Source organism: Eptesicus fuscus, chromosome 4 (assembly GCF_027574615.1).
Source record: "Eptesicus fuscus isolate TK198812 chromosome 4, DD_ASM_mEF_20220401, whole genome shotgun sequence".
Classification (NCBI taxonomy): domain Eukaryota; kingdom Metazoa; phylum Chordata; class Mammalia; order Chiroptera; family Vespertilionidae; genus Eptesicus; species Eptesicus fuscus.
The window spans coordinates 78,959,872-78,986,824 of record NC_072476.1 but is presented as its reverse complement, the minus strand read 5'-3'; the positions used below and the strand labels follow the sequence as shown (position 1 = coordinate 78,986,824).

Below are 26,953 nucleotides of genomic sequence, written 5' to 3'. Positions count from 1 at the left end.
GCCTCCACCCCAGAGCGCAGAAAGCCATTCACACTTGGCAGCTCCCACCCGGCTCCTCCCTCCCTGTGTGCACCAGGCCTTCCCCATGATTTCAGTAGGAAACTGGCAGTGGGGAGAGGGGGGCACTTTTAGAGAGAAGCACAACTTCTGCGTTGTTTCTGACTCTGAGATCAGCTTGACTTAGCATCTCTGACCTAATACCTAGATGATTCATGTGGGTTAGGTGGATAGCTGCACACACGTGTGTGTTTACATTTATATTATGTATATTTAAAGCCAACATGTAATTCTACTTATATGTAGTTGTTGGTAAGGAGTCTTTTTTCCACCAATAAGTTGTCATTTACATGAATCAGTCATAGTCACAGAGATGATAAAGTTCAGAATAGTCAGTAGTCTAAGCTCCTCGCTTCCTTTTGTGACCTGTTTATACTTGACCCTACATCAACTTTGTGCCTGAGGCCACATTGACAAAATCCTTTTGAATGTATCCCTAGAGGTAAATGGAATTGTTAAAAACCTTTTTAGCTTTTCAAGTAAAGAGTTCGCTTTCCATAATTATGAACCTAATAAGTGCCGTTCTGACACATTCTAAATATAAAGATGTGACAAAGAATAGGCTTAATATTAGAGTATTTGTAAAACACATGTGTGTCTAAGGGAGAAGAAAGGACTGAGGGATTCTGAAACACGGAGCTATCCGATGGGTGTGGACAAAGCCTCTGAAACTATTGTTAAGCATTCCAGAGCATAGGGCCGAAACCAGCTCCGAGGTTGAGCCATCCCTGGAGGGAAGTTTGTAAACATCTTGACCAAGGGCACAAGGAAACCCAGGTTGTATTGGAGGTGAAATCCTATCTCTCCTCCCACAGCGGGACTCCCTAGGGAAACCTTAGCCAGCTGATAACCTGGTAATTAATGTTTACCATCACATTGATTGAAATGTATCTTTCCTTCAAGGCACAAACATGCCAGCTACTTTTGGACATTTAGTAGGGGGATATGATGGCCAGTATTATGGATATCTTTGGAGTGAAGTATTTTCCATGGATATGTTTTACAGCTGTTTTAAAAAAGAAGGAATAATGAACCCAGAGGTATAGTATTTTTTTTTCTCCTTTTGTTAATTTTAGTTACTTTCTCCCCTTTCACTCATAGTGTAAAATATGTATTACACCTAGATTTTAGAGTAAGAGATTTGGTAACAGCTTTTAACTTAGTCTTGCGACTTCTTAAATCATCACACTTCAAGTTGCAGCACACAAGTGATTAACTCTAATTCTCTATGTTTAAAAAAAAAAGCCAACTGCATTTTCTTGCTTATTAACATTCCAATATATTGCATAATTAAAATTGAAAGCTTTGTTTGTGCATTTGCACATTTATAGCTGCTAGTTTTGACATGTGCCACACAGTGCTTTAGCTTTACGGGTGATTGGGAAAGAAAACCAAACTCCTTCCTGATATAAATGGTCTGTTTATGTTTTGATATTCTCTACGCCCTTTCCTTATACATTTTCTGTGGGAGACAGCCTTTTTCTGTGACTGGCATACCCCACCTACTGCATAGTTTGTAACCTGAATGCCTTTAAGTAATTTAAGCTGCTTCATTAACCTGAGCCGTTCCTTTCCGTGTACAACGAGTTGACTGCCAGGTGGCTGCCAGCCAAACCTTCCTGAGTTACAGTCCCCCAGTCTCCAGTCTTGCAGAAGAGTCAGCTGTCAGATTTTTTCTAGGGCTGATGCATTTTCCACTCTGTTTTTTTCATTCTGTTTGATCCAGAAATTAGAAGAACAAATTATCAAAATCAGACTCTCTGTGCCTATTTCAACTAGCTGATTTGTTCCTCAAACTTTATGTTTCTGGGTTGCATAGTGCCTTACATGTACACACTGAAATACGTTGCTGTAATTTAGATTACTATTCCTCCCGTCCCCCCGCCCCCCCCCCACCACAAAAAATAATGATAATAATAAAACCCACCTCCTGGGTACCTACATTCTATACACGAGCCTTTCCAATCACTCTGTCTTCCACCCTCCCCTACCCAAGCTGTGAGGTCCCTTTAAGTCTCCTTCATTCCTGGGCCAACTCATTTACAATGGCAGTGGTCAACCATGGACTGCTGTTCTCGTAAATATCCTGACTTCAGCATGACCTTCAGCCAGTGCCCAGCCCTGGATTCCTCCACCGTGTCATTTAGAGATGGTGCCCTTGGGGTTCAGAGTGTTCTGGGGAAGATCGTATGACTCCATTAACATGCCCATCTACAAAGTCATGCTGTCCAACTGAACTGGACACCAGTGTCGCTCTGCAGTCCTGATCCACTCCCTTGTTGAGTTCTCCTGTCTCCGAAGTGATTCCTCTAATACTAAGCCTTCCTGGTTTGCCATCTTGGAAAAAAATCTGGGGTTATTGCTGTTAGCTCTGATAAACTCAGGTGTTCTTTCTTGCACAGTCTAATTTCTTAATGTAAGAAACAGTCTTTGCAAACCTATTTCCGGGCTTTTGCCTCCACCCACTGTGTTGGAAAGTTATCCTCTCTCCAAAGTTACCAAGGATGACCCAATCGGCAGCCTTTAAAGGCCCTTGTCTACCTTTTTGATTTCTGTAACTTCTTGCTTCTTGTTATTCCTCTCTTTGTTCACAGCCCTGAGGTTAGCAATCAAATTCCTTCCTTCCCAGAACCTCCTGAGTTCCTGTAGGTCTTTCCCCCTTCACAAATATATTCATCCTATTTCTTCCACCTAAAAGGTATGCCTTACTTGCCTATGCTTCTCAAAAACCATTCTTAAAGGCCCTACTCAAATGGCCACTCACTTATGAAATCTTCTAGATCGTCCAAACCAAAGTGGTCTTTCCATCCTCTGAACAGAAGAGTAGACTTGGGCATGAGGGAATAATTTCAATAAGCTTCTTCTTGTGTCTGTAATGTTTAATGTAACTATTATACAAAGTGAAAAAATTTGGATTATAAAATATTTTATACCAAAGGATGCAAATTTTTATTTTAAAATTTATATTTAGGGGGTAAGTACTAGAAAATGTTGTCAATTAGTATCTCTAGGTGATAAATTTATGAGTGATTATTAAATACTTTTCTATACTTTTATGGAGCTTTTTCTTTTTTAAAAACTATATTTTTATTGACTTCAGAGAGGAAAGAAGAGGGAAAGAGAGATCGAAACATCAGTGATGAGAGAGAATCATTGATTGGGCTGTCTCCTGCATGCCCCACACTGGGAATTGAGCCCGAATGGGCCCTGACCAGGAATCAAACCGTGACCTCCTGGTTCATAGGTCCATACTCAACCACTGAGCCACACCAGCTGGGCTGAAGCTTTCTCTTATTTTTCCATAGAACATGGATTATTGTAGAAATCAGAGGACAATGTTTAAAGAGACATAGGTGTAAATATATAAAGGCACAATTATGACCTCTTACTGGCTCTTTGTTGGTGAGGTTTCCTGGCATAAGTGCTACTGTACCTCTTTCCATTGAGTGTCCTCATTCATCTCCTCTGTGCTTCCTCTCACAGGAGCCCATCCCAGTCCCCTCCACTGTTACCCAGTCTCCTCCACCTGTCAAGGCAACAGCCAGAGTACAAAGTACTGATCCCAGTGGATCCCAGGGAACTTGCAAGTCCAGCAGAAGCAATCCTGCCCTTATGTTTCCAAACTTCCTCCAATTCTCAAGCTTCACAGCTTGGCAGGCAGCCAGACTGCTCTTAATTTAAATAAAAGGGCTGGATTGAACTTGGAGAAAGCAAGATTCCCAGCAACTTGATTCCTTGGACTTGTTTCCTTGTGATGTTAAAAACAAATTTTAGTTTTACTAAAATTTTGGATCCTACAGTGCTATTATTCCTCGTCTTATGCCGTGAATCTGGATTTAATCCCTTCTTTTTTCTTTCCTAGTAAATGTGACTCCAGTGTCCAATAAGAATCCCTTTACACCCCATCCTCACACTCTTTTATGGGACAGCTTTTTAAATAGCCATTTTATTCCCTCCTATATTGTACTGTTTGTTTGGGTAGGGCTTGTTTTTTGTTTGTATGTTTTTTATAAATGTTTGCTCTAAAATAACACCTGATTTACAAAATTCAAATATCCACCATTAATTAATAGGGTTCTCCGAAAAACTTAAGTCATTATTATCACAACTGTGTTGTGATGAAGATACAGAATTTTTATGGGAATCAGAGTAATCACAGTATATCATGCTGACTTCATTTGCCCACGGCCCTCGCCCTCCCCCGTATGTATTTTGATTTTGAGGAGATAGCAGGTTGGCCTTTCAAGCGGTCAGTAATACTTGGTCCCCAAGCTTATCACGATTTGTTGACCTGAACTGTAGGAAGTGTACCACGCCCTGGGAAACCAGCAATAGGAAGGATCCAGTGTACATCTGGAGTCTCCTGAATACCAGATGGTGGCAATGGAATATTTTATGGGACAGTTGTCTGCATTCTATTTTGTGGGCTTCTATCAAAGTGTCAGAAACGGCCACTTATCTATAATAGACTCTCTCTGTTTGCTATCTCCGTGTGTTTTTCCTCTAGTTTTTTATATTTTTCATAGTAAATAGAATATCTTAACTGTTTAACTAGTTTGTTAAATGTTATCTAAAGGTTTTGTTTCTAGTGGAAAACGGAGAAGTCTCATTATCAGACGTATCTTTTACTTCTCCAACTGGTCTCTTAAATAACTGGAAGTGCTTGAGAGGAACACTTTTCCAGTCAGCTCTAAGAGCTCTTGAAGGATATCTGTAAAGTCACCAAATGTAGTTTCAAAATCCAGCAGCTAATCATAGGGTTGAAAATACGGGAGCTTTTAACTAGGGCCATTTCTTTTTATAAGGCAATTTCATCGTGGGAAATTTTCCTAAGAAGTCATAGATTGTGGATTCAAAGGCAATTATATTATTAAACTAGAACTATCTTCCTCCTCTTTTGCATTCAGAGAAATTGCTAAGCTTTTTTTTTCCCCAATGAAGAAGAAATGGCAATCAAGTATCGCTGCAGAAAGGAATACCAAGAAAATCAAGATAAAGTGTAGCTATTACATTTAATGCGTAATGCCCTAAAGAAGCAGCTAGAGCTTACATCCAGTAATAGACCAGACACAGAAACATGAAGAATCTTGGTTAAACATGAAAAACAGCGACCTGGCAGAGAACGTGTGCTGTGAAGCTAAATATTCCAGTGCTTTCCAAATAGAATCCGAAGCCAAATTCCTGCTATAATGTGTTGCGAAGGGAGAAGAGGAAATGTCCTCCCGACAGGACTCACCAGTGGATTAACCTCTGCTTTAGCTCTCCTAATCTACCACCCGAAAACTGATTCTTCTTACACTTCAGCCTTTTCTGAGTTCCATTTTGCCTGATTTAAAGGACAAAGGAAGGAAATAGGATTGATTTCCAACCTGCTTCTTGAATATTTACAAGGCCAGACCTTGTAAGTCTGGAATCCCAAACAGCTAGAAGCAGTTTTTCTTCCTTTGTCTTCTTACAGCCCTCCTTTGTGTTTCTCTTAGAGTCCTAATGATCTGCCTTGTTAATTCCCCATTTCTTTATCTTACCTTGTAACAGGAACTGTTCTATTCAGCTGTGTCTTTGTCCTCCTCTTCAAACCTGTTACATTTAATTAGTACTGTTAGGAATGGGTACCTCTTGGGATCTAACCCGTAGTTCTTAGCCTATCTGCTTCCATTCCTCTATCCCCCTGACACATACTACTACCCAGGGGGCCTTTTTTTTTCCTCCTGCTCTCCTCCCTCCCCTTAAATAAAGATCTATCCTTCTAGCCTCACAAATGGGAACTTTGCTTCAGGTTTCCAGAAGGCCACTTCTAGTCAAGGGGAGATTCCTGCCACTGTTCTTGTTTTTATCCCCCTGACTACCAGCACCAATCTTTCACTCTCTCTCCTTCTTTGTTGTTGTCAAAGGTATCCTTTTTCCACCCACAGTCTCCCCACCCTCATAGAAAACAAAGGGTGTACTGTTGGGAAGGAGCTTGCCAGCAGGCTGTAGAAGGAAGATTTCAAAGTCCACTTTCAAAGCAGGCCCCTGAGCCTGTTAGGTGCCGGCTCATCATTCCCTGTCCTTGGGTGGATGCTGTCTGCCCGATGCCTGTTACTCAGTGTAGGAAGGAGCCGACTCTGGCTGCACTCCCCAGAGTCCATCATCATGAGGAGGAGGAAGAGAGGGAGGGAGGTTTGGAAGGCAGTGGGAGCTTGTATGTGTTGCTTCAGAGATGCCAGAGGTAGCAGAAGACCCAGTCTGTTTCCCATTTATATAGTACTGGAGGCCCGGTGCATGAAAATTCATGCACTGGAGGGGGGTGTCCCTCAGCCTGACCTGCCCCCTCTCACAGTCTGGGAGCCCTCAGGGGCGGGAGGCGACCCGGTGATCAGAGGAAGGCGACGCCCCCATCAAACCTCTGCTGCTGCCACTGCTGGCAGTGCAAGCCTCAGCCGGCCCTGGTTACCTGAGCCTCGGGCGGCCCTGGGCGGCTGGGCAGCTGTCATCTAAGGCTTGTCTGCACCTCAGGCCAGCCCTGAGCGGCTGAGCAGCCACCATCCGAGGCTTGCCTGCTCCTTGGGCTGGCTCTGGGCGGCTGTGGGGCTGAGGGGACTGGGGGACTCCAGAGGCAGGTGCGTGGCTCCCCAGGGGGGGCTGAGGGGACTGGGCACCACCATCTTATGGCTGTGGGTGCCACCATCTTTGAGAGCATGGCAGTCGATTAGCATATTCCTTCCTTATTGGCTGTGGGTACCGTCATCTTTGTGACGGTCAATTAGCATATTCCCTCTTTTTAGCTAGGATTCTCATTACTCATAGATTGTGGACATCCTTCATTCAGGTGGTTATGAATGCTCTTAAAGTATCACCTCAAATAAAAGGTTCATATTCTTAGATAAAATGAGTGCCTTGTCTCTCCTACTTAATATTCTTACTGAATTATATATTACTAGTGGCCCGGTGCACGAAATTCGTGCACCGCGGTATGTCCTTCAGCCCTGCCTGCACCTTCTCCAATCTGGGATCCCTCGGGGATCGGCCTAAACCAGTCGGACATCCCTCTCGCAATCCGGAACCGCTGGCTCCTAACTGCTCACCTGCCTGCCGGCCTGCTCGTCCCCAACTGACCCCCCCACCAGCCTTCTCGCCCCCAACTGCCCCCCCACTTGCTGGCCTGCACATCCCCAACTGCACGCCCCGTCAGTCTTGTCGCCCCCAACTGCCCCCCACTGCTGGCCTGCTCACCCCCAACTGCCCTCCCCTCCTGGCCTGATCTCCCCTAACCGCCTCTGCCTTGGCCCCGCCACCATGGCTTTGTCCAGAAGGACATCTGGAAGATCTCCCGGAAGGTCTCCCGGTCTATTTAGCATATTACCCTTTTATTAGTATAGATAGAGGCCTGGTGCATGGGTGGAAGCCGGCTGGTCTGTCCTGAAGGGGGTCCAGGATCAGGGTGGAGGTCCTCTTGGAGGGGCCTGGGGCAGTTTGCAGGCCAGCCACGCCCCCATTGGGGTGGGGGTCCCCACTGGGGGCGGTGCTGGCCTGGGCAAGTTGCTGGGGGCCATTTTCAGGCTGGCCATGTCCCCATCGGGTGAGGGTCCCCGCTGGAGGATGTGGCCGGCCTGGGCAAGGGGCTAATGGCCATTTGTAGCCAAGCCCCCAGCTTTGTCTGGAAGGATGTCCAGAAGGTCTCTGGAAGGTCTCCCGGTCTAATTAGCATATTACTGTTTTATTAGTATACTTCTTACTAATAGTGGAGATGAAGTCTGTTGTGCTTTTTTTTTTTTTTTTTTCATGTGTAGTAGGACACACAACTAATTTTAAGGAAATACCAAACCAGGACTGCATTTGTTTCCCTGAAATTTACATGAGAAACTGAACTTAGGGCAGAGTCAGAGGGAAGGAAATGAAAAGGGAGGGATAGATGACAACTAAGGTTTATTGTGCTACATGCCAGGTATTAAAGTAGGGAGTAGGCAATGTACTGAAATCATCTCCTCTGATTCCCCATAAACGGTGTGAGGTAGGCATCTCCCATTCTACAGGTAAGGAAACCAAGGCCCGAGGTCACATAGCTGAGGATGAAGCCAAGAGTCAAACCTGGGCCTGACTCCAAAACTCCTGATCAGGCTTTAGAAAGCACCCTTGTTCGAGAGGACTTGCCAGAGATACCCCTCCAGGATGAAAAACCAGAGAGGTGACTGACAGTGACTCCCCTTCGTGGAATAGGTAAAAGGCGCTCTTACCGTATGCAGATCCTCCCGAAGGATTTTTTTTTAGCATAAAAAATGTTAGTGATTGTCTTAGAGCTTCTCTTCCTGCTTTCCTCGCAGTTGAAGTTTGCAAAGACTTCTTCCACCTGTGGCATGTGTCTCCCAGACCATGTTCTCTCACCCAGAGGGCCCGGTACCTTCCAAAAATGCAAAAATTCACTTATCTTTTTTTTTTTCCTTCCTTCCTTCCTTCCTTCCTTCCTTCCTTCCTTCCTTCCTTCCTTCCATCCTTCCTTCCTTCCTTTTATAAGAAAGTTAAGATCCTGTTACCAAGACAACTCTTAAACTCTTCTCCAAACTTTATTGCTAAGGAAATGAAACTATTAAAAGGCCATTGCTCCATAATTCAGGAAATTGAATCAACTTGTTTGGAGCCCTGAGCAGGGAGGACTAGAGCTGCACTGAGCCCATGTTGTGAGACTATAAACAGTGCCGTGCTCTGCAATGACTTGACCATGCAGAGGAGGCACGAGCTGCTCTTCACAGCACCATGCAGCTCGCTCAGAGCTTTTTTTCACCACCTCAACTACAGTTCTCCGTGCACAATGAGAATACTTTGTAAGATATCAACAGTTGGGGTCATTTCTTTTTTACTTTATTTAGATTTTCACAAAAGTTCCTGTATTTGTACAATGAAATATATCTCTCTTTAATAAGTAAAAGATTCTTAGATCATGAGCATTAAAAATTTCTGCAGGTGAATATTAAACTTATTGAGGTTGGATAATAGTCACATGATGGTTCATGATACTGTTTTCTCTGCTGTTGGTATATATTTAAAATGTTTCTGTAATAAAAGGATTAAAATACTTTTATTAGACTGCAGATAAATCTAACTCATATTTTCTAACTTCTTCCGATACTGCTAATCCAGAGAATATAGTCTTTCCTTGCCTCTCTTCCCCTCCCAAAGTTAAAACTAGTCAAATTTAGACACATCAGGCAATGGACGGAAGGAGCGGGGAGGTAAAGTACTGTTAGGCTCCAGAGCTCTGATCTGCTACTTCTTGAAATAATAAATTCTAGGACAATCACTCACATTTTAGGTTCTAGATTGATAGCCACATGGACTATTGAGCACTTGAAATGTGGCTAGTGCCGCTGAAGAATTGAATCGAAATGTGCTGTAAATGTAAAAAAAAAACACTATATTTTGAGGACTTAAAACAAAAACATCTCAGTAATTTTTTATATTGATACAGAGGCCTGGTGCATGAAATTCATGCACGGGTAGGGTCACTAGGCCTGGCCAGCGATCAGGGCCAATCGGGGCCTTCCGGCTGCCAGCCGGGGCCTCCCTTCCCCAGCTGCCGACTGGGGCCTTCCTTCATTCTGCGCCGCCCCCTGGTGGTCAGCGCACATCATAGCGAGCGACCAAACTCCTGGTCTCCCGGTCGAACTCCCTAGGGGACACTTTACATATTAGCCTTTTATATATATAGATATGTGGAAATAATATTGTAGATATACTGGTTTAAATAAAATATTTTACTAAAATTAATTTCACCTATATTTTTAACTTCTTAAAATGTGATCATTGGCCTGTATGGTTCAGTGGTTGAGCATCAAACCACGCAACAAGAGGTTGCTGATTCGATTCCTGGTCAGGGCACATGTCGGAGGTTGCAACTCGATCTCCAGTAGTTGTGCAGGAGGCAGCTGATCTGTGTTTTTATCTCTTCCTTCTCCCTCTCCCTTCCTCTCTATCTAAAAAAATTAATAAGATGTCATTATTAGAAAATGTAAAGGTATATATATATGCCTCACATTGTATTTCCATTAGATAGTATTGCCTTTGAGTTTATTAGAAGATAACTTTATATTTATTGATTATTTATTCCTGATTAGGGCCCAAGACTGTAAAGTTAGATGTTAGCCTGTAAATGATTAAAAAGCTGATGGTTTCTGTTTATAATCAAAAGATAACCCCAAAAGTTTTCATTTTATGGCCCTCTAGGATATTAAATAGTTTTTTATCTAGTTGGTAGATTTCATTCATCCATATTTTATTTTCTGTAATGATTTAAGTAGACTTATCTCTCATGGTTGTACCAAGCAGAATCATTGTTATAAGTCAAAAGTTAGATTACTGCCGAAACCGGTTTGGCTCAGTGGATAGAGCGTCAGCCTGCGGACTGAAGGGTCCCAGGTTCGATTCCTGTCAAGGGCATGTGCCTTGGTTGCGGGCACATCGCCAGTAGGGGGTGTGCAAGAGGCAGCTGATGGATGTTTCTAACTTTCTATCCCTCTCTCTTCCTCTCTGTAAAAAAATCAATAAAATATATTTTTTTAAAAAAAGTTAGATTACTTTTGTCTCTGGAAATTGTTTTAGCTATTCTTTTTTAATTAATTAATTAATTAATTAATTATTGTCTAACTATTCTTATATTCAAAAAGACTCTTGGTCCTATTGATTAAATGATATAATGGATATAAATTTAAGAGTGTTTACTCTGTGAACTATTGTTTAATGTGTCTGTTTAGAATTATGCTTCATTGAATTGTCTTGCCTTGCTTCCCTAAAAGGACAGTTAGAAGGAAGTGAAAATATTGAATAACATGGATATTGAGTTACAGTTCTTTTCTTTCACTTGACCTGCTCATGTGTTTATGTACATAAAGACATAGGAAATGTAATATTTTATGAATTTTTTTTTAATTAATTGATTTGAGAGAGAAATATCAATTTGTTCTTCTACTTATTTATGCATTCATTGGTTGATTCTTGTATTTGCTCTGACTGGGGCTCAAACCCGCAAACATGGTATATCAGGATGACTCTTGAATGAACTGAGCACATGGCCAGGGCGGAAATGTGATATATTTTAAAATTGCAGATCTAGTTCCCAGAAACACCTTTACAAAGGTCCCATTCCCAGGGCTGGGCCCACAGAAATGTCTTACCCTGCACCGTGGGACGTGAGCTATTCCTACCCCCTCCTTGTCCACAGGAATAGGGGTTATTTATGAGCCCCTCATAAAAACAGAGCAGAAGCCAGTTGGCAGGAGCTGTGTCACCATTTCCAGGTACACAGAACCTCTGCTTGTGGCCTTGAGTACTTGCCTTTGCTAACCCTTTTGAAATCGCAGTTGAGGGGCGGTAATAAATAGGAACCTGTTCTACATTCCATCCGGCAATTTTTAAAATGTTTTATTTATTGATTTTTAAAGAGACAGAGAAAGACAAAGAGAGAGATGTGAATTTATTGTTCCAGTTATTTATGCATTCATTGATTGCTTTCTTTTGTGTGCCCTGACCAGTGATCGAACCCACGACCCTGGTGCATCAGGACAATGCTCTAACCAACTGAGCCACCCGCCTGGCTGTTTTTTGTTTGTCTGCCTGTTCACATTGTCAGTTTACTGCTGAGAATCAAAGGAGACAAGACAGTAATAAAGGGAAGTGTAGAAGACCAGAGGTCTGCGCTCCAGATCTCTTAGCTACCAAAATAAATAAATACAGCAGAGCTGCCGCCCAGACAGAGTAGAGCTAAAAGTCCCCTTTTTTTTCTCACTCCTACCCCTTTCTCTTTTGTATCTAGAGGTTTGGGAAATTACTATGACCGTGACTTGTTAGGCATGATGTTTTATTTTATTAGGTTGGAATGAGATACAGAAACCTAATCCTGAAACCCGGGGGATCTCTGGACGGCATGGACATGCTCCAGAATTTCTTGAAACGTGAGCCAAACCAAAAAGCGTTCCTAATGAGCAGAGGCCTGCACGCTCCGTAAACTGGGCCCTCTGGTAGCAGTCCATGTCTGGAGGACAAGTTGACATCGCCTTGTGTGCTACTGGCCTGGAAACTGAAGGGAGTTTTGCAAATGAAAATGTAGATTTCTATTGATTGCCTTTTGTTTCTTGAATTATACAGGTGTAAATGGAATTATAAATACGGTAACCTACGAAAAGACCCATTCAAAAATAATTGTACTATAACATTTCATAAAAATAGATTTGATTTCTTTTTTTATAAAAGTTTCATATGAATGTAATTTGATTTTTTTACTCTTATAACCTAAATAATGTAAGAGGGCTCAGAATTATTAAATTGAATCACATGCATTATATAATTTGATCCCACTTATATCTTGCAGTTCTTTACTTGGGATTTCTGGACATAAGTGAATCACCACATTCCTCTGGTGAACATTTTCTTGGAGCCCCGCATCCACTTTGACTCTTTGTCTCACAGTCAAGGGTGACCTCTTTGCCTGCATACCTCAGGGCCAGGCGAACATGCCTCAGTAATGCATTTATCTTTGTATTTCAGGCCTCGTGATTCCAACTTCCTGCCACACTTAAATGATGTTCCTCCATTTGGGTTTGTCTTTCCTGTCCAAAGTCCAGTCAGAGAATACCAAAGAGTTATGAACTCTAGCCTCGTGTAGATTGCAAGTTTTTGTTCCTTGTTTAGAGGATTTGGGGATCTTGTATGAGAGTTCATTTTCACTTCGGGGTACAAGATTGGCAGTCTTTTGGCACCGTAGCCAGTGAAAACACTGAAGCAAGGAAACATTTCCCTTGTCACGTTTCTAATAAGTGGTGGGGACGCTGCCTCATTTACTGCCCACCTCACCCAAAGTGGCTGGTCCACCTGCCCCAAGTGGCTCTTTAGAGATGGGAGCTGACGCAGAAGAGGTCAGGAACCGCGGAAGAAGAGCGGCTTCTGAACAAAGCGTCTTCGCACAGCTCTCCCAGGTGGCAGGTGCGTGCTTACACTCAGCCACTTACTGAGGGAGGGGCCTCTTCAGGAGTCCGTTTTGTCTGGTGATTTTTTTTTTTTTTTCAGAGACCCTTGGGATCTCTTTAAACTAAACGGGGGCCTAAATTCCAGTTCTGTAGCAGACCAGTACACTCTCAGAGCTTATTTTTCCTCTAGGAGTCTACTCCATAAGAAAAACACAACAGGGTAATAAAACTTTTTAAAGGAAAAAAGCAAACTTTGAATGTACTCTACCTAAATCTTCCAGGTGCTCCCACTGTGTGCCTGAGGCATGCCTTCGCTGGCCAGCCACAAAATTAGAACCTTTTTATTGTCTAGTCAAAATGGACTTTGTGATAAGTAAAAAATATATATATATTATGCTGCATAATAAAATTATAGACAGCAGGAAAAGTCGACAGCTTTAGAGACACAGAAGAAAAATCCGAGGTTATTACTGCCAAGCAAATACCTTAAACATCCACATGAAATCCTACCCTCCCTTTGGAGACAATTGCCTGGCCCTTTTCACTCCCACACTCAGCCAATGTCACCACCTCTCGTCCCCAAAGCTGTTTTTTATGTTCTTAGCAACCTGTGGTACTTTTCTATATTTTTTTCCCCCAGACTGTTCTGTTTTCCAGTTTCAGACAAAAACTCTCTTCAGCTTTTTCTATTGCCCAGTGTGTCTCCCTAACAATAACTTTATCATAACTTTTAAATCTCAACGTACTTCACATGGAAAAACTAATACTTGGTGTGAAAAAAAGCTGCACACAATAAAGTTGCATTTATTATCTACAAGAATGAGCTCACATTTCTTTCTTACATTCATGTGAAAACTGAAGTGCATAGAAGAAATAAAGCTACTGTGTTCTTTTCACTTAAGGTACACATCTATTACTTAAAATCTGCCCAAGAACAGCAACAAAAACACTCACACACAAATATATATATTCTCTGGCATAATTTAAAACTAGGGACTTTATTGTTAAAGCTTTTTTTGAATGCGACTACCATCTGCTTGTTCTTTTTTTCCAGATCTGAGCATAAAGTGTCGACAATGAATGGTGGGTAACTATAAAAATTGTACTGGCACAACCTATACTTAAGGTTTGTGGACTGAGCCACACACAAAGCCTCTCTTGCCCTAGCCAGTTTGGCTCAGTGGGTCTAGTGTCGGCCCAGAGTGTGGACTGAAGGGTCCCAGGTTCGATTCCAGTCAAGGGCACATACCTCCGTTGTAGGCTCAATTCCTGGCCTTGGTCGCGGCGCGTGTGGGAGGCAACCAATAAATGTGACTCTCTCTCGTCCACATTTCTGTCTCTCTGTCTCTCCCCCTCCCTTCCTCTCTAAAAATCAATGGAAAAATATACTCGGGCAAGGATTAACAACAACAAAAAGACACTTGAACCCTGGCCCAGTTAAGCATCTTCCCATGCACCGAGAGGTCACAGGTTCAATTCCAGGTCAAGGGCACATGCTCAGGTCGCGGACTCCATTCCCAATTAGGAGGCGTGCTGGAGACAGTCCATCGATGTTCCTCTCATCAATGTTTCTCCCTTCCTCTCTTTAAAATCAATAAAAACATATATTTTTAAAATAGACACTTGATGTCTCTGTTGACATCTTTGTGGCTAAGATGAGGATATGCCTGGATATTCATTAGCCAGGTGAATTTCTAGCTATTGAACCCACTTAAGAGAGTTGAATAATGATTCACATTTAAAGTTTTGGGAAATTTCTAGTCCTTTGGGTGAAGACACAAGAAATTCCATAGACAGTATTATTAAATTTACAGATAACCGAGCAGGAATGGTTAAATATAACATTATTAAGATTTAAATTATTTTAGTGCTGAGACCAATTTGAGATGAAGTAGGACACATTCTATTGCCAAAGTAAAAGGAGGGTAAGCCTGACTTGATAGTGGCACTCAGAAAAAGACCTGGCAGTTTTATTTGACCAAATTCCTATATAAGCCCGCAATACAGCACATGTGGGCAGGGTAACAGGAGGAGAGAATGAAAACCTCTAAGGGTGTATGATGGAAGGGTGTACCTAGATCAAAAGAATAAGCCCTCTGGACTCTGATGAGGTCAGATCAATCACAGCTAGAATATCATGTTCTGTTCTGGGTGTCAGGTTTTAAGCAGACTAGGGCCAAGTATTACAGTGCTTGGGAGAGTAAGAACAGGAGGGTGATGACCTTGAACTTCTCAAGAGAAATACATGAAAGGATTAGGGAAGTCCCGGCTGGAGACGAATTCAGAAATGTTTTCAAATCCTCGGATGGTATGGGAGAAAGAATAGGATGATTCTGCATTGCTGCAGAAGCCAAAGCTTGGAGAAATGGTTGGAAAATATAAGGAGGCTTCAGTTCAGTGTGAGGAAGCAGTTCCCAATCATTATTGTGGATTACAAACACATTCTGCCAAAGCTAATGAGTATCCACACAAAGCCTGTAGCTGCCAGGAGTCTTACAAAGGGGATTCCTTCTTTGAGTACACATTCGTACCAGATCAGCTTTGAGTTAAGTTCAAGGTGCAACAAATTTGTAATCATCATCAAATTTGTAATATTTCACTCGGGTGAAATATTTACATGCTGGATCTTAGAAATGGCATTTAGATGGGTGCAGCTCCCTTGTGCTGCAGGGATATGGTTCAGGCATTTATTGTTTAAGCGTTGCTTACTCCTCATCCGTAATCAGTGACTGCTTATCTACAGGTTATCAGTCTTCCTGTGGGTAATCTGATAACAGGGTGGGAGGGTAAGAGCTGTATATGACCATAATAAAGCCAAAGGCTCTACAGAAAGAAAAAAGGTTTATTTTCTTCCTTGACAGCATTTACGGTTGCCCTGTCCATTGCACCCACCACTGTCTTCATCATACACTCAGAGGCAAAAACGTAGCTCAGACTCCCAGTTTCCTTTGTATGCTCTGCACCATATTGTGACTCTTTGAGTCATTGATTCTATCCTACAGCCTTTGACTCACAGTGAATAGTCCGTAAATATTTTAAAGTAAATATACCTACTTTTAAATAATCCTTTGCTATAAGGAATCATTTTTTCTATAATAATTGCAAAATACCTCATAAGTGAATCTAAAACTACATAGATAAGTTCTTTTTTACACTTCGTACAAGAAGGGGCCCTTTTCCTTAGTGTACTGGGAGAGGTTGTGTGAGGTAGATGAAACAAACGTGCTTTTTGTAAAAAACAAAAAAAATAGAAATTTTAAAATTTATATTTGTATTTTATTCTTTTTATTGATTGATTGATTTGAGAAAGAGAGAAACAGACTTGTTGTTCTACTTATTTATGCAGATCCCGCAACCTTGTAGTACCAGGATGATGCTTTACCCAACTGAGCTACCCGGCCAGGGCTAAACCTAGGAATTTCTTTTTTTTCTTTTTTTTTTAATATTTTATTGAATTTTTTTTTTACAGAGAGGAAGGGAGAGGGATAGAGAGTTAGAAACATCGATGAGAGAGAAACATCAATCAGCTGCCTCCTGCACACCCCCCACTGGGGATGTGCCCGCAACCAAGGTACACGCCCTTGACCGGAATCGAACCTGGGACCTTTCAGTCCAAAGGCCGACGCTCTATCCACTGAGCCAAACCGGTTTCGGCAAACCTAGGAATTTCTTAATCTCCCTAGAAGATCTGTGGTTCCTTGGAAGATCTATGAAAGGGGAGAGAGAGCAGAAGTCCATGATTGCCCTGAAAGTATATTGAAATTTTTTTTTGTACCTAGCTTTGTGCATTTCTTGTATGGAAAGAACCCCTAGTATGCATCAGAAAATTGTAAGAACTACTGTCTTAAACAATTTGTTTTCAAACTTTCGGTTTTGAATTCAATTTGAAGACTACAAAGTGCCCATGTAGGCACTGTTCTTGGTATTTAAGATACAAGAATGTCCACCCTAAATCAAGTTGATTACAATATAGTGAGGGAGGCAAATATGTTATTAATATGCTGAGATAAAGTGCAGAAGAAAGGTAGGTATAAGAAGCTTTTATGTTGTTTTCTTCCACACGCGTTGACCGTTGTACAGTTTAACCTTTGAGCCTCAGTGTTTTATGATCACATTCCACCCACCACAACAGACTTATTCCTAACCACCTGGTTGACTTTTTTTTAGCATGTCCACAGTAGGATGAAATGGTGTTCTTCCATCTTTGTTATATCCGGGAGTTCCTTAGACCCTGTGGTTAAAGGACTCACAAGAAATAGATGAAAATATTCACTTTAACCATTATTATTCCAAAGAATAGTTTATTAATTTTTAGAGAAAGAGGAAGGGAGGGGGAGAGAGAGAAAAACATTGATGAGAGCATAACATCTACCTGAGAGCATAACACCAATCAGCTGCCTCCTGCACGATGCCTGGTGGGTGTTGAGCCTGCAACCTGGACATATGCTTTAACCGAGCATAGGATGACACCCAACCAACTGAGCCACACGGGCCAGGGCTCACTAACCATTTTTACACATTAAGAGCAAATGGTTGTAAACTCTAGCCATTAGAGGAGTGATGTGGGACTCCTGTTGACCTGGTACGTTGAATATACCCAAGAGGCATTGACATCCTATAAATCTAGAAAACGGGCTGTTAAGATGACCACTTACCTATTCGGAGATGGTCCGGAATTAGTCAGGATTCCTTACTTCCTTCTCCCATCTGTGTAAATGACTTGGTGGTGCTACTAATAAGAACTGAAGGAAAAGCACTCAGCTCTCCAGTCCCTTATGGACTGTGTACCTTCTTTCTATAGCAACGACTTAAGCAGATGAATGAAAGACTGAAAACTTCAGAGTGCTAGGGCTCATGATAGGGACTGGAACTGGACTTTAAACTTACACCCCGTTTACTTGTGCAGATGTACAGTAATTTATGTCATCCATCTTCTGGTGAACTTTCAGGTTGTTTTCACTCTTTGAACGTTGCAAGCAATGCTGCCATGATTATCTTTATAAATATGTTATTTTCCACATCTGTCAGGGTACCTGTTAAATAACTCTTAAAATGGAATTCCTGGTTCAAAGGGTAGAAGCATTTTAAATGTTGGCAGATATTGTCAACTGAAAGCCATGTTCTTACTAGTATTAACTACAGTTGTTTAACAGGCAGTCACTGAAGATAAATGAGGAAAACTGATTAGAAAGCAAAGCAAAAATACCTGGCATGATATCACTTACGCTTTCTCTCCTCATTGGGTGGATGGAGGATTAAAAGTTACTTCTTTCAGAAAGGAGGAGGGATTCCAGACAGGAATTTTCTTTCTCTGTCAAGGGTTGGGTAGGTACTAAAAGGGACAAAGCAGTCATCAGTCCCTTTGTATTCCGGGCAAAGTGGGGAGCACCAAAAGATCCATTTTGTCATCCTTGTCCCAAATCAGATGCTTTCCTGTGGTCTCAAACACCCGTGTGACAAGTGGGACTTCTGTTGTGGCTCACAATCCAGTCACTGTTCTGAACTGCACCCGGCCCACTGCGTCTCAGCCTCAGTGACACAGTCTTCAGCCAGAGGCTGTTGCCCTCTGTTCTGTTCAGGCAGCCGCACAGCCAGTGACTTTCCAGCTGGGATCAGGCGGCAAGAGGGAAATGTCCCACACTTCATCGGTCAAGGCCTTCTGCACCCCAGCGTGTTTCCTCCTCTCGTGGGTCCCTGATGGGGAAACCTTTCCTGAAGCCGTTTGGGAAGGCGACCCACCTTTACATTTCCTTTCCTAGTTCTACATTGTAGTTAAGGATAGGGAAATAGGAGTAGCTTAAGGGTGACTCTAAATCAGGGGTGGGGAACATCCGGCCCACAGGCTGTATAAGGCCCGCAGAATCATTTGGTCTGGCCCTGCCCAGGCAGTAAGGGTGAGTTAACGGAATGTTTGACCAAATAGAGCAGGCTGGTTTTTAAGTTGATAATTGTATATGGCCCACAAATGATGCTATCCATATCCAAATGGCCCTTGGCAGAAAAAGGGTTCCCCACCCTTGGTCTAAATGAAGACAGAACCTCTCGATCCACAGAGCTCAATGCTTGTTTGATTATTTTCATGTCAGTAATTCTTTAGTAGATAAGCTTCGTGCTGTGGTCTAAGCAGCCATAGGCAGCGTCTCTTTCTCTCCTGACCTCCCTTCCTTTCATCTTTCTTTCTTCCAAAAGGCTAATCAGATGGGTGGGAAATTCTGAGCAAATCCCAGTAGGAGTGTGGCAGAGGTCTGAGTCAGCCAGGCCATGGATAAAGTTCTAGGTGCTTTTTAATTTGGGAGTGGGGCTTTTCTCACAAACCTCTCATTTTAAGTTACAGTCAATATTCTAGTGCCTGCAGGCTAAATAAGAGGCTTGAAAGGATTACAATAAGAGTAAATTATATACAATGACTCCTAAAAGTAAATACCCTTTTAAAAAGGTCTGTACAGGATACATAGAAGGTTTGGCTTCTTTTATAACTCAACCAATTTTAATATTAGTAACTTGTTCCAGGAAGTCAGACTGCTACCTAGTTAATGGGTATCTACTGAAGTTCAGGTTCAGGTGGAAAAAAAAAAAGTAGTTAAGCCCTGATTAAACGTGTTAAGCCCTAGTTTAACAGGCCAACTAGTATCGTAAGGATTGTGTGTGTTTGTGTTCAGGTCTACAAAGACCTGATAAGTTCCTCTGTGTACCTAAGGAGTTTCTCAGGAGCCTATCAGAATTTAGCTGGGAAGCGTTAACACAGCAGCACACTGTTTTCTGTGGTGCCCGTAGAGAAATGTCCGCATGCCTGCTGCTTTCCTCTGGGACAGCAGAAATGAAGTCATTGCATTAGAGAATGAATCATGTGCCCAGGATACACTTCTCCCACCCTGAACACACTGACTCTCCCAGGTTCGGTCACTGATCAGGCCCCTGGAAGGGTTCTAGCAGCCAGGAGAGGGTGAGGCAGAGGTGCCACTTAAGGTAACACTGCGGTTTGTAATATTTGAGGTGGTAATGACCAAGGCTGGGGTGCAGGCTGAAGTTCAGATTTGCCTGTCAGAAGGTGAATGCTGGGAGGCCAGTGTTCGAATGGAGGGCCTGGAACTTGACAGCAGGAAGTGCTGCTATAAACTAGGGCAATTTCAGGAATGTAAGGCAGGGAGGCACTCATGTTCAAGAGAAGAAAGTGTTTTTGACTTCAAGGATATGCTTGATAAACAAATTATTATTTTAATTCAAGGTGAGTAGGGGAAGTTTTCCTTTTCAAAAATAATAGAAGAGAATATCTAACCCATTTCCAAAGCATTTTCAGGTTTTATCAACAATCAAAGGCATGAGTTAGAAGAAAACTCCTAAAAACTTCCTTATTACCTCTTATGTATAAAAATGTTTGTAGTCATGTTTTAATGGAACATTACCAAAAGTTGACCTTTACTGGGCATGCCAGGAAAATCTACCTGTCATCTAGCGACTCTAGAGGAAGTAATAAAAGAAGCTGTTTGAAAAACTTGACAAGTTTGTTAAATTTCTAAGCAGCTTAATCAATAAACAAAAGGACAAATTGTGTGGCTCAACTCTCTGGGAACCTATAATCAACATACATAACTTCCTCATCAGAGGCATCTGTCTTAAGTCTTGGAAATTATTACTTTTATCATGACTTTATCTTGAATATTTCTTTGTTCCCACAAAGCTCACCCTGCACCTCCACCCTCTCAATATACATTCTCATACAACAATCTTTTGAGTAAAGAAAATACAGTTTCAGGCTGGCTGTTTCTTTTGATACTAAGACACATAAAGGATAAGTATGGAAAAGCGATAGAAATTAATTTTTACTCCTTTCCCATCCAGCTTTTGCAAGGCAAACTGCAAGAGAAAACAGTACAGTCTCAATCAGCGTGCATTGGATTTCTGCCTATCTCTCCCTCACTTTGCTCAGGATTAAATGTTCCCCTTGTCCTCAACCAAAATGGAAATAGTTCGTTTATTGCGTTGACTTTGTATTTCCTAGGTCAATAGGGTGTAAGTTTTGACTTACTGATGTGACTTGTTCCCACAGAAACTCTTTGGGGAGGTTGCTGGAAGCGTATCCAAGGGCTGCTGAATCTCTTAGGTAGACAGTATAAAAATAGAGTGGTGCTTGGAGATGCTGAAGTGGCATCATTGAGTAGTGCCATCTCTAAGCTCCAGGTGCAAGTCCAAGGATTCTGTCAGCAGGGTTGCCAAATACTAATTAAACTAAGTGGTTATCAATGCTATTCTTAAATCTTTGATCTTGGGATGTTTCCAGTAAGAAGAAAGGGGGATATATTCCTATACAAAATACAAAAATTCAGGTCACATTAAGCAAGAAATTATCAAGAAAAAAATTACTGTATCTCAAACAGTGTCTCTGTGTGTGTCTATTCTTTTCTCTCATTGTCATTTTCTATGAAATAAATAATAAAATATATTTCAAAGGACAACTCAGCCTATTTAAATAAGATACATCGAGATGAAGAGATTCATAATAGCCACTTTACAATTTTCAATGATAAATTTTCAGCATAGAAAACAGGGTAAGTTTATGAAACTGTAGAGTTTCAAATACATAGAAAACATAAGAGAGAAAAAAATTATTGTACTTCTGAAACCAACAATGCCATTTCATTTCACAGCCATCAGATTGGCAGCAATCTATCTTTGAAGGTTGAAGATGAACACAGCCAGTAATTCCACACTAAGGTAGGCACCACCAGACACACTCTTCTGTGTGTGTACCATGAGATACCTGCTAGAATGTTCACAACAGCCCTGTTCGGAATAGTGAAACAGTGAAAGAAAACACAAGTGGATACTGCCTGGAGGTATATTTAAATAACGGGCTGTATTGCAATTAGGATGCGTGAACTGAAGCTACCTATATCAATATAAATATCACTTAAGAACAATGTTGAGCGAAAAGTGTCATTGCAGAAAGATATATTCAGGTTATCATATATATTCAAAGCAATACTTTGTATCTTGGATCTATACATATTATTAAAAGTGTAAAATATCCACAGGAAAATGGACACCATATTCAGGACTGTGGAGAGGGAGAATGGAGAATGGGGTCTGGGAGAGATACTTGGGGGTCTTGAACTATAACTGCAATCTTTTTTTTTTTTTCTTTCTTTAAAAATTCAGTGCAAATAGGGAAAAGTGTGAAAATACTTTCTTTTTTTGGGGGTGGGGGGGTGGGGGAGGTGTCAAATGATCTTTACTTGGAATATTTTCCTGTGTAGTTCTTAACTGGCTGGGCAACCCACTGCACCGCTGCTCTGTCCTGAGGCTGGCGGCTTGGTGGCCATCAACATTGCAGCCCACAGACCAGGCAGTCCTCAGAATCTCCTTATGGTTCCAGAGAGTTCTCCAGCTAAAGATGGGTGCTGCCTCAGTCAGGCAATGTTGATGATCTCATCAAAAATGATATTTCCACTGAGCTTAATGGTGTTGGGGGTTTTTTTTTTGTTTGTTTTTGTTTTCTTTTGTTTTGTTTTTGCTTCTTTCTGTCTCTTGGCGGTTCTTTGAGGGCTTCGATGATCAGGGCAGAGGCAGAAGGCACTACCTCAACCTGTGCTTGTTTGTTCTGAATGGTCAGTTTCACTGTAGTCCTCAGACCCTTCCAATCACCCATTGCTTTGGCTGTATCACCTATCTATTTTGGAGACAGACCCAGGGGGCCGATCTTGGGGGCCAGGGCAGACATAGTGTGGACTTCCCCACCAGTACACCTCAGGTATATGACTTTGATCTCATTGGGGTCAAACTTCGGCGGCATGGTGGAGCTGGCCAGTGTTGGATGAGCCTGGATTTGAGAAGACCGAAGAAAGTTGCACCTAAGCCTCCTCCAAACCAAAAGCAAAGTGTAAAGATTTTCTAAAGCTTGTTTTTTATTGCTTGAAATATTTTATAATCTAAAGAAAGAATAATATTGTACTTCTAAGGCATTTTTCAGAATGTGGCTTTCAAAGCAAATTTTTACCAGTCCAATTTCAATCTTACAAAACCCAGTCGTAGGGAATTCCCACATTAAACATTTTTTTTAAGAACGTCCCCTGGGTGTCCCCATAAAGCAAAAAATGAGCATCCCAATCTAATGAAAATCTGACTCAGTTGAGATTGTTTTATGAAAACTATGAGACTTGGGGGGTTTGAGCCCTGCTAGCTTGGCCTCAGTGATAGTCTTGCCTCAGGGCTTAACCTAGAAAAGTTGGGTTAGACTCCTGACTGCTCCTTCCCAGGGTGCAGCACTCAGTCAGTGTTCACCATCATCCCCCTTTTTCCTCCTTCCTAACAGAGTCCAGATTTTCATCAAATATCTTGATTCATCTAAGGGTGATCTCATGCCCCTTGCCAGTAACTGACTTAGGAAGAAGCATATGAGTTCATCTGGGCCCGTGATAGTAGCGGGAACTTTACTAAGGACTTCTGAGGATAGTTTTCTAGTTTTCAAGGTAAACCTACAGAAAGAAATGGTCTTTTCCTCTGGCATTCTTGTGTATAGCTTTGAGGCCCAGAACTGCATTAGACTGTAGATGAAGCCAACACACAGTGAAAGACAGAACCAAGAGAATAACAGAAATAGAGTCAGTGCAGCTAGATTATGTCAACTCTGAAGACCAATGGGCATCCAAGTGAGCCAATATATGTCTATATTGTGTGTTTTTAAATTTGTTTATTGATTTTAGAAAGAGGAAGGGAGAGGAAGAGAGAGAGAGAGAGAGAGAGAGAGAGAGAGAGAGAGAGAGAAACATTGATTTGTTGTTCCACTTATTTATGCATTCATTGGTTGCTTCTTGCATGTCTCCTGACCAAGATCAAACCCAAAACCTTTAGTGTATTGGATGATACTCCAACCAAATTAGCTACCTGGCCAGGGCTATTTCTATATTGTTTAAACCAGTTAGAATGAGACTTTCATTACTTGTGGCCGAAGTCATTCTCACTGAAACATGCATATGTGATTCAGCTTCCTCAACTGTAAGCAGGGAGGGATATTAATGTCTGCCCTGCCTTACACCAACTTCACTCAATGGCTTTGGAGATCAGTATGTGGACATGCTCTGTCAACTATAAATTGTTATTCAAGGGCAAACTGATACTATTAATAATTTTGCTATGGAGTTTGAGGTACAAATTTTAGTTCATTATATGAATTATGTATGTCTTAGAATGTATAGTTATTTAACCCACTTACATTAAAGCTCCATAAACTTTATGAGAGTTTATAAGTAATTCTTTGAATCATATAAAGCAGTTACATATTTATAGTATCAGTCGAGAATATCCTCAGCAATGTGTCTTTGTATACAAATTTAGGACCCAGGCATTTCCAATAACCATTTATGTTAACAGTGCTAAAAGACATTTTGTCTGTAAAATATGGTATCCCTACTTAACTGTGTGATTTTTGGCATAACCTGTCTATGTCTCAGTATCTGTAGTACCTGTAAGGATTAAGGGAGAAAATACTTGTAAAATACTTAAAGCAGAGCCTGCCACATAGTCACAAGCAAAATAATAACAGCCAAGACTTACTTAGCATATACTGTGTTCTACCTATGTTCTAAGCACTTCCTATTTATGAGCTCATATAGCAGAGCTGTATTGTTGAGTTTTAATTTTTAATATAGCTTTATTCTTTTAGGGAACATTTTTATTCTTATTATTTAAATAATCCAAACAACACAGAAAAGTACAAAAATGAAATGCCTAATCGCCCCTAACTGCCTCTGCCTGCCTGCCTGATTGCCCCTAACCTCTCTGCCTGCCTGCCTGATTGCCCTAACTGCCCTCCCCTGCCAGCCTGATCTCACTCCCAACTGCCCTCCCCTGCTGGCCAATTTGGTTCTGATTGGTCAGTTTCTATGCCAGTCAGCATCAAAAGCTCCACCTCCTAGGCAGCCATTGGCTCCTCACAGTTCACCCAGATTTGGTTGTGATTGGTCGGATTCTATGCCAGTCAGCGTCTCCAGGCCTATCTCAGGGCCTGATCAGAGAGGTGGGGCTGATCAGCAGCCCCCGTGGAGGCCTGGAGAGAAAGAGAGAGGCAACAACTGATCAACAGCTGCCACAGGGGCTGCGGATCAGACCCTGCCTCTCTCTTCGGGCTTCTCTTAAGGACTGATCTGCTGCCCCCCTCAGCAGTCAGTGCTGGGTTGCCATGGCAACCCAGCACTGACTGCAGGACTGACTTCCGGTGTTTGGTTGAGCCTTCGGTCAATCGTTATGGACCCTGGGTGTTTATATATTAGGATTGCTTGTAAGTGAGTAGGGTCCAGCCAGGCAGCAGACACCTAAATATATCTTTCTGTAGGTAGGGTCATACTTTTTTTACTAGTCTTAAATTTTAAGTTAAAGTAACCCTTCAGTTATAGCACATCATCATTATTTTTTCATCATAAGTACTTATTTCTACCTAATATTTCTCTTGTTACTTTGTTTTCTCTACAATGGTCGTATATATATATATATATTGCTATTAAATATTTTTAAAGTGTGGATTTAAAAAACCACTAACATAAAATTTACTATCTTAACCATTTTTTTTTCATCTTAACCATTTTTAAGTGTACAGTTCAGTGAAGTATATTTACATTGTTACAGTTTCCAGGACTTTTCATCTTGCACAACTGAAACTCTGTACCCACTAAACAGCAACTTTCTAGTTTCCCCTTTACCCCATTCCTGGTACCATTTTACTTTCTGTTTCTATAAATTTGCAGCAGTATTTTTTTTTCAAGTTTTATATATATATATATATATATATATATATATATATATATATATATGGCCCGGTACATGAAATTCGTGCACTGGGGGGGGGTGTCCCTCAGCCCAACCTGCACCCTCTCCAATCTGGGACCCCTCAGGGGAAGTTCAACTGCCTGTTTAGGCCCAATCCCTTTCACAATCTGGGACTGCTGGCTCCCAACTGCTCGCCTGCCTGTCTGATTGCCCCTAACCGCTTCTGCCTGCCAGCCTGATCACCCCCTAACCACTCTCCTGCCAGCCTGATCGACACCTAACTGTTCCCCTGCCGGCCTGATCATCCCCAACTGCCCTCCTCTGACAGCCCAGTCACCCCCAAATGCCCTCCCCTGCATATTCCCTCTTTATTAGATAGGGTTTTTTCTTTAACATATTGGACAGTGTACCTGCTGTGGTCTTGACAAACCAGTAAAAATGTAAACCCAAACTAAAAGTGTCATAAAATAAACTCCTTAAACAGGAATTTTATGAGACCTTGGAAAGGTGATATCATGTGGTTGTTTCTTCCTTTTTTCCTTCTCTTTCTTTTTCTTGATGTTTCATCTTTTGTCCTTTCTTTCTTTTCTCCTTTTATTCCTTTTCTGTCCTCTCATTCTCTTAACTTTTCCGTTGGTAGAATTGTCAGTACTTGAATCTGTCTTGCTTCCAGAAGATGAAGAAGAGGGAAACACACCGTCATCTGAAGAAAAAGATGATCTATGTTGGGATCGGTGGTGTTTCTGGTTTTGCTCTTTTCCTGGTTTGTCATTTCTGCCGGCCCCGGCATCTTCAGGACTTGTGCGTGGGCACTTCTTATTCATGTCTACAAAACCTCCCTGCCTTGGTGAAAACTGTAGGGGAAAAGGCCTTCCTGGGTGGGCTCAAGCCCTGCCCGAGGTGCTGAGGAACCAGGGTGGGGAGCACCTGCCACCGCCCTTGCAGAGCCAACCTCTGGACCTCAGGGTACTCTCCAGTAATGTAACTGCAATGTCCAGGTTTGCCTTCAGAAATTAGTTGTAAGTTACTTCCGATGTGAAACCCCACCTCAGACATTTCCATGTGGTTCCTAAAGATTTTAAACAAAACCCATTTACCTCCCTAACCTGGTCAGAAGTTTCTACCCAATGGGAGAGGTTTGCTGGGCAGCATCGCCCAGATACCCCCCCCCCCCCATCCAATCACTTGGCTGGGGGCAAGGGAAG

General features: G+C 41.9%; 1 protein-coding gene and 1 pseudogene across 2 annotated transcripts in view; one reads left to right on the top strand and one right to left on the bottom strand.

Annotated features, from left to right (window-relative positions):
• NLN (neurolysin) overlaps nucleotides 1-12,564 on the top strand; it is a 77,311-nt gene extending 64,747 nt beyond the window's left edge. Inside the window, exons 12-13 of one of the 2 annotated variants that reach the window (XM_008161878.3) lie at nucleotides 961-1,097; nucleotides 11,897-12,564. In XM_008161878.3, the coding sequence (XP_008160100.3) occupies nucleotides 961-1,097; nucleotides 11,897-12,031 (272 nt within the window). In that variant the 3' untranslated portion in view covers nucleotides 12,032-12,564. Of the gene's footprint in view, nucleotides 1-960; nucleotides 1,098-8,069; nucleotides 8,164-11,896 lie in introns of those variants that run through there. The other variant, XM_054715213.1, reaches the window with a different exon arrangement.
• A 5,915-nt stretch (nucleotides 12,565-18,479) lies between these two features.
• LOC103305322 (60S ribosomal protein L12-like) lies at nucleotides 18,480-22,779 on the bottom strand (annotated as a pseudogene).
• Between the last annotated feature and the right edge of the window lie 4,174 nt (nucleotides 22,780-26,953).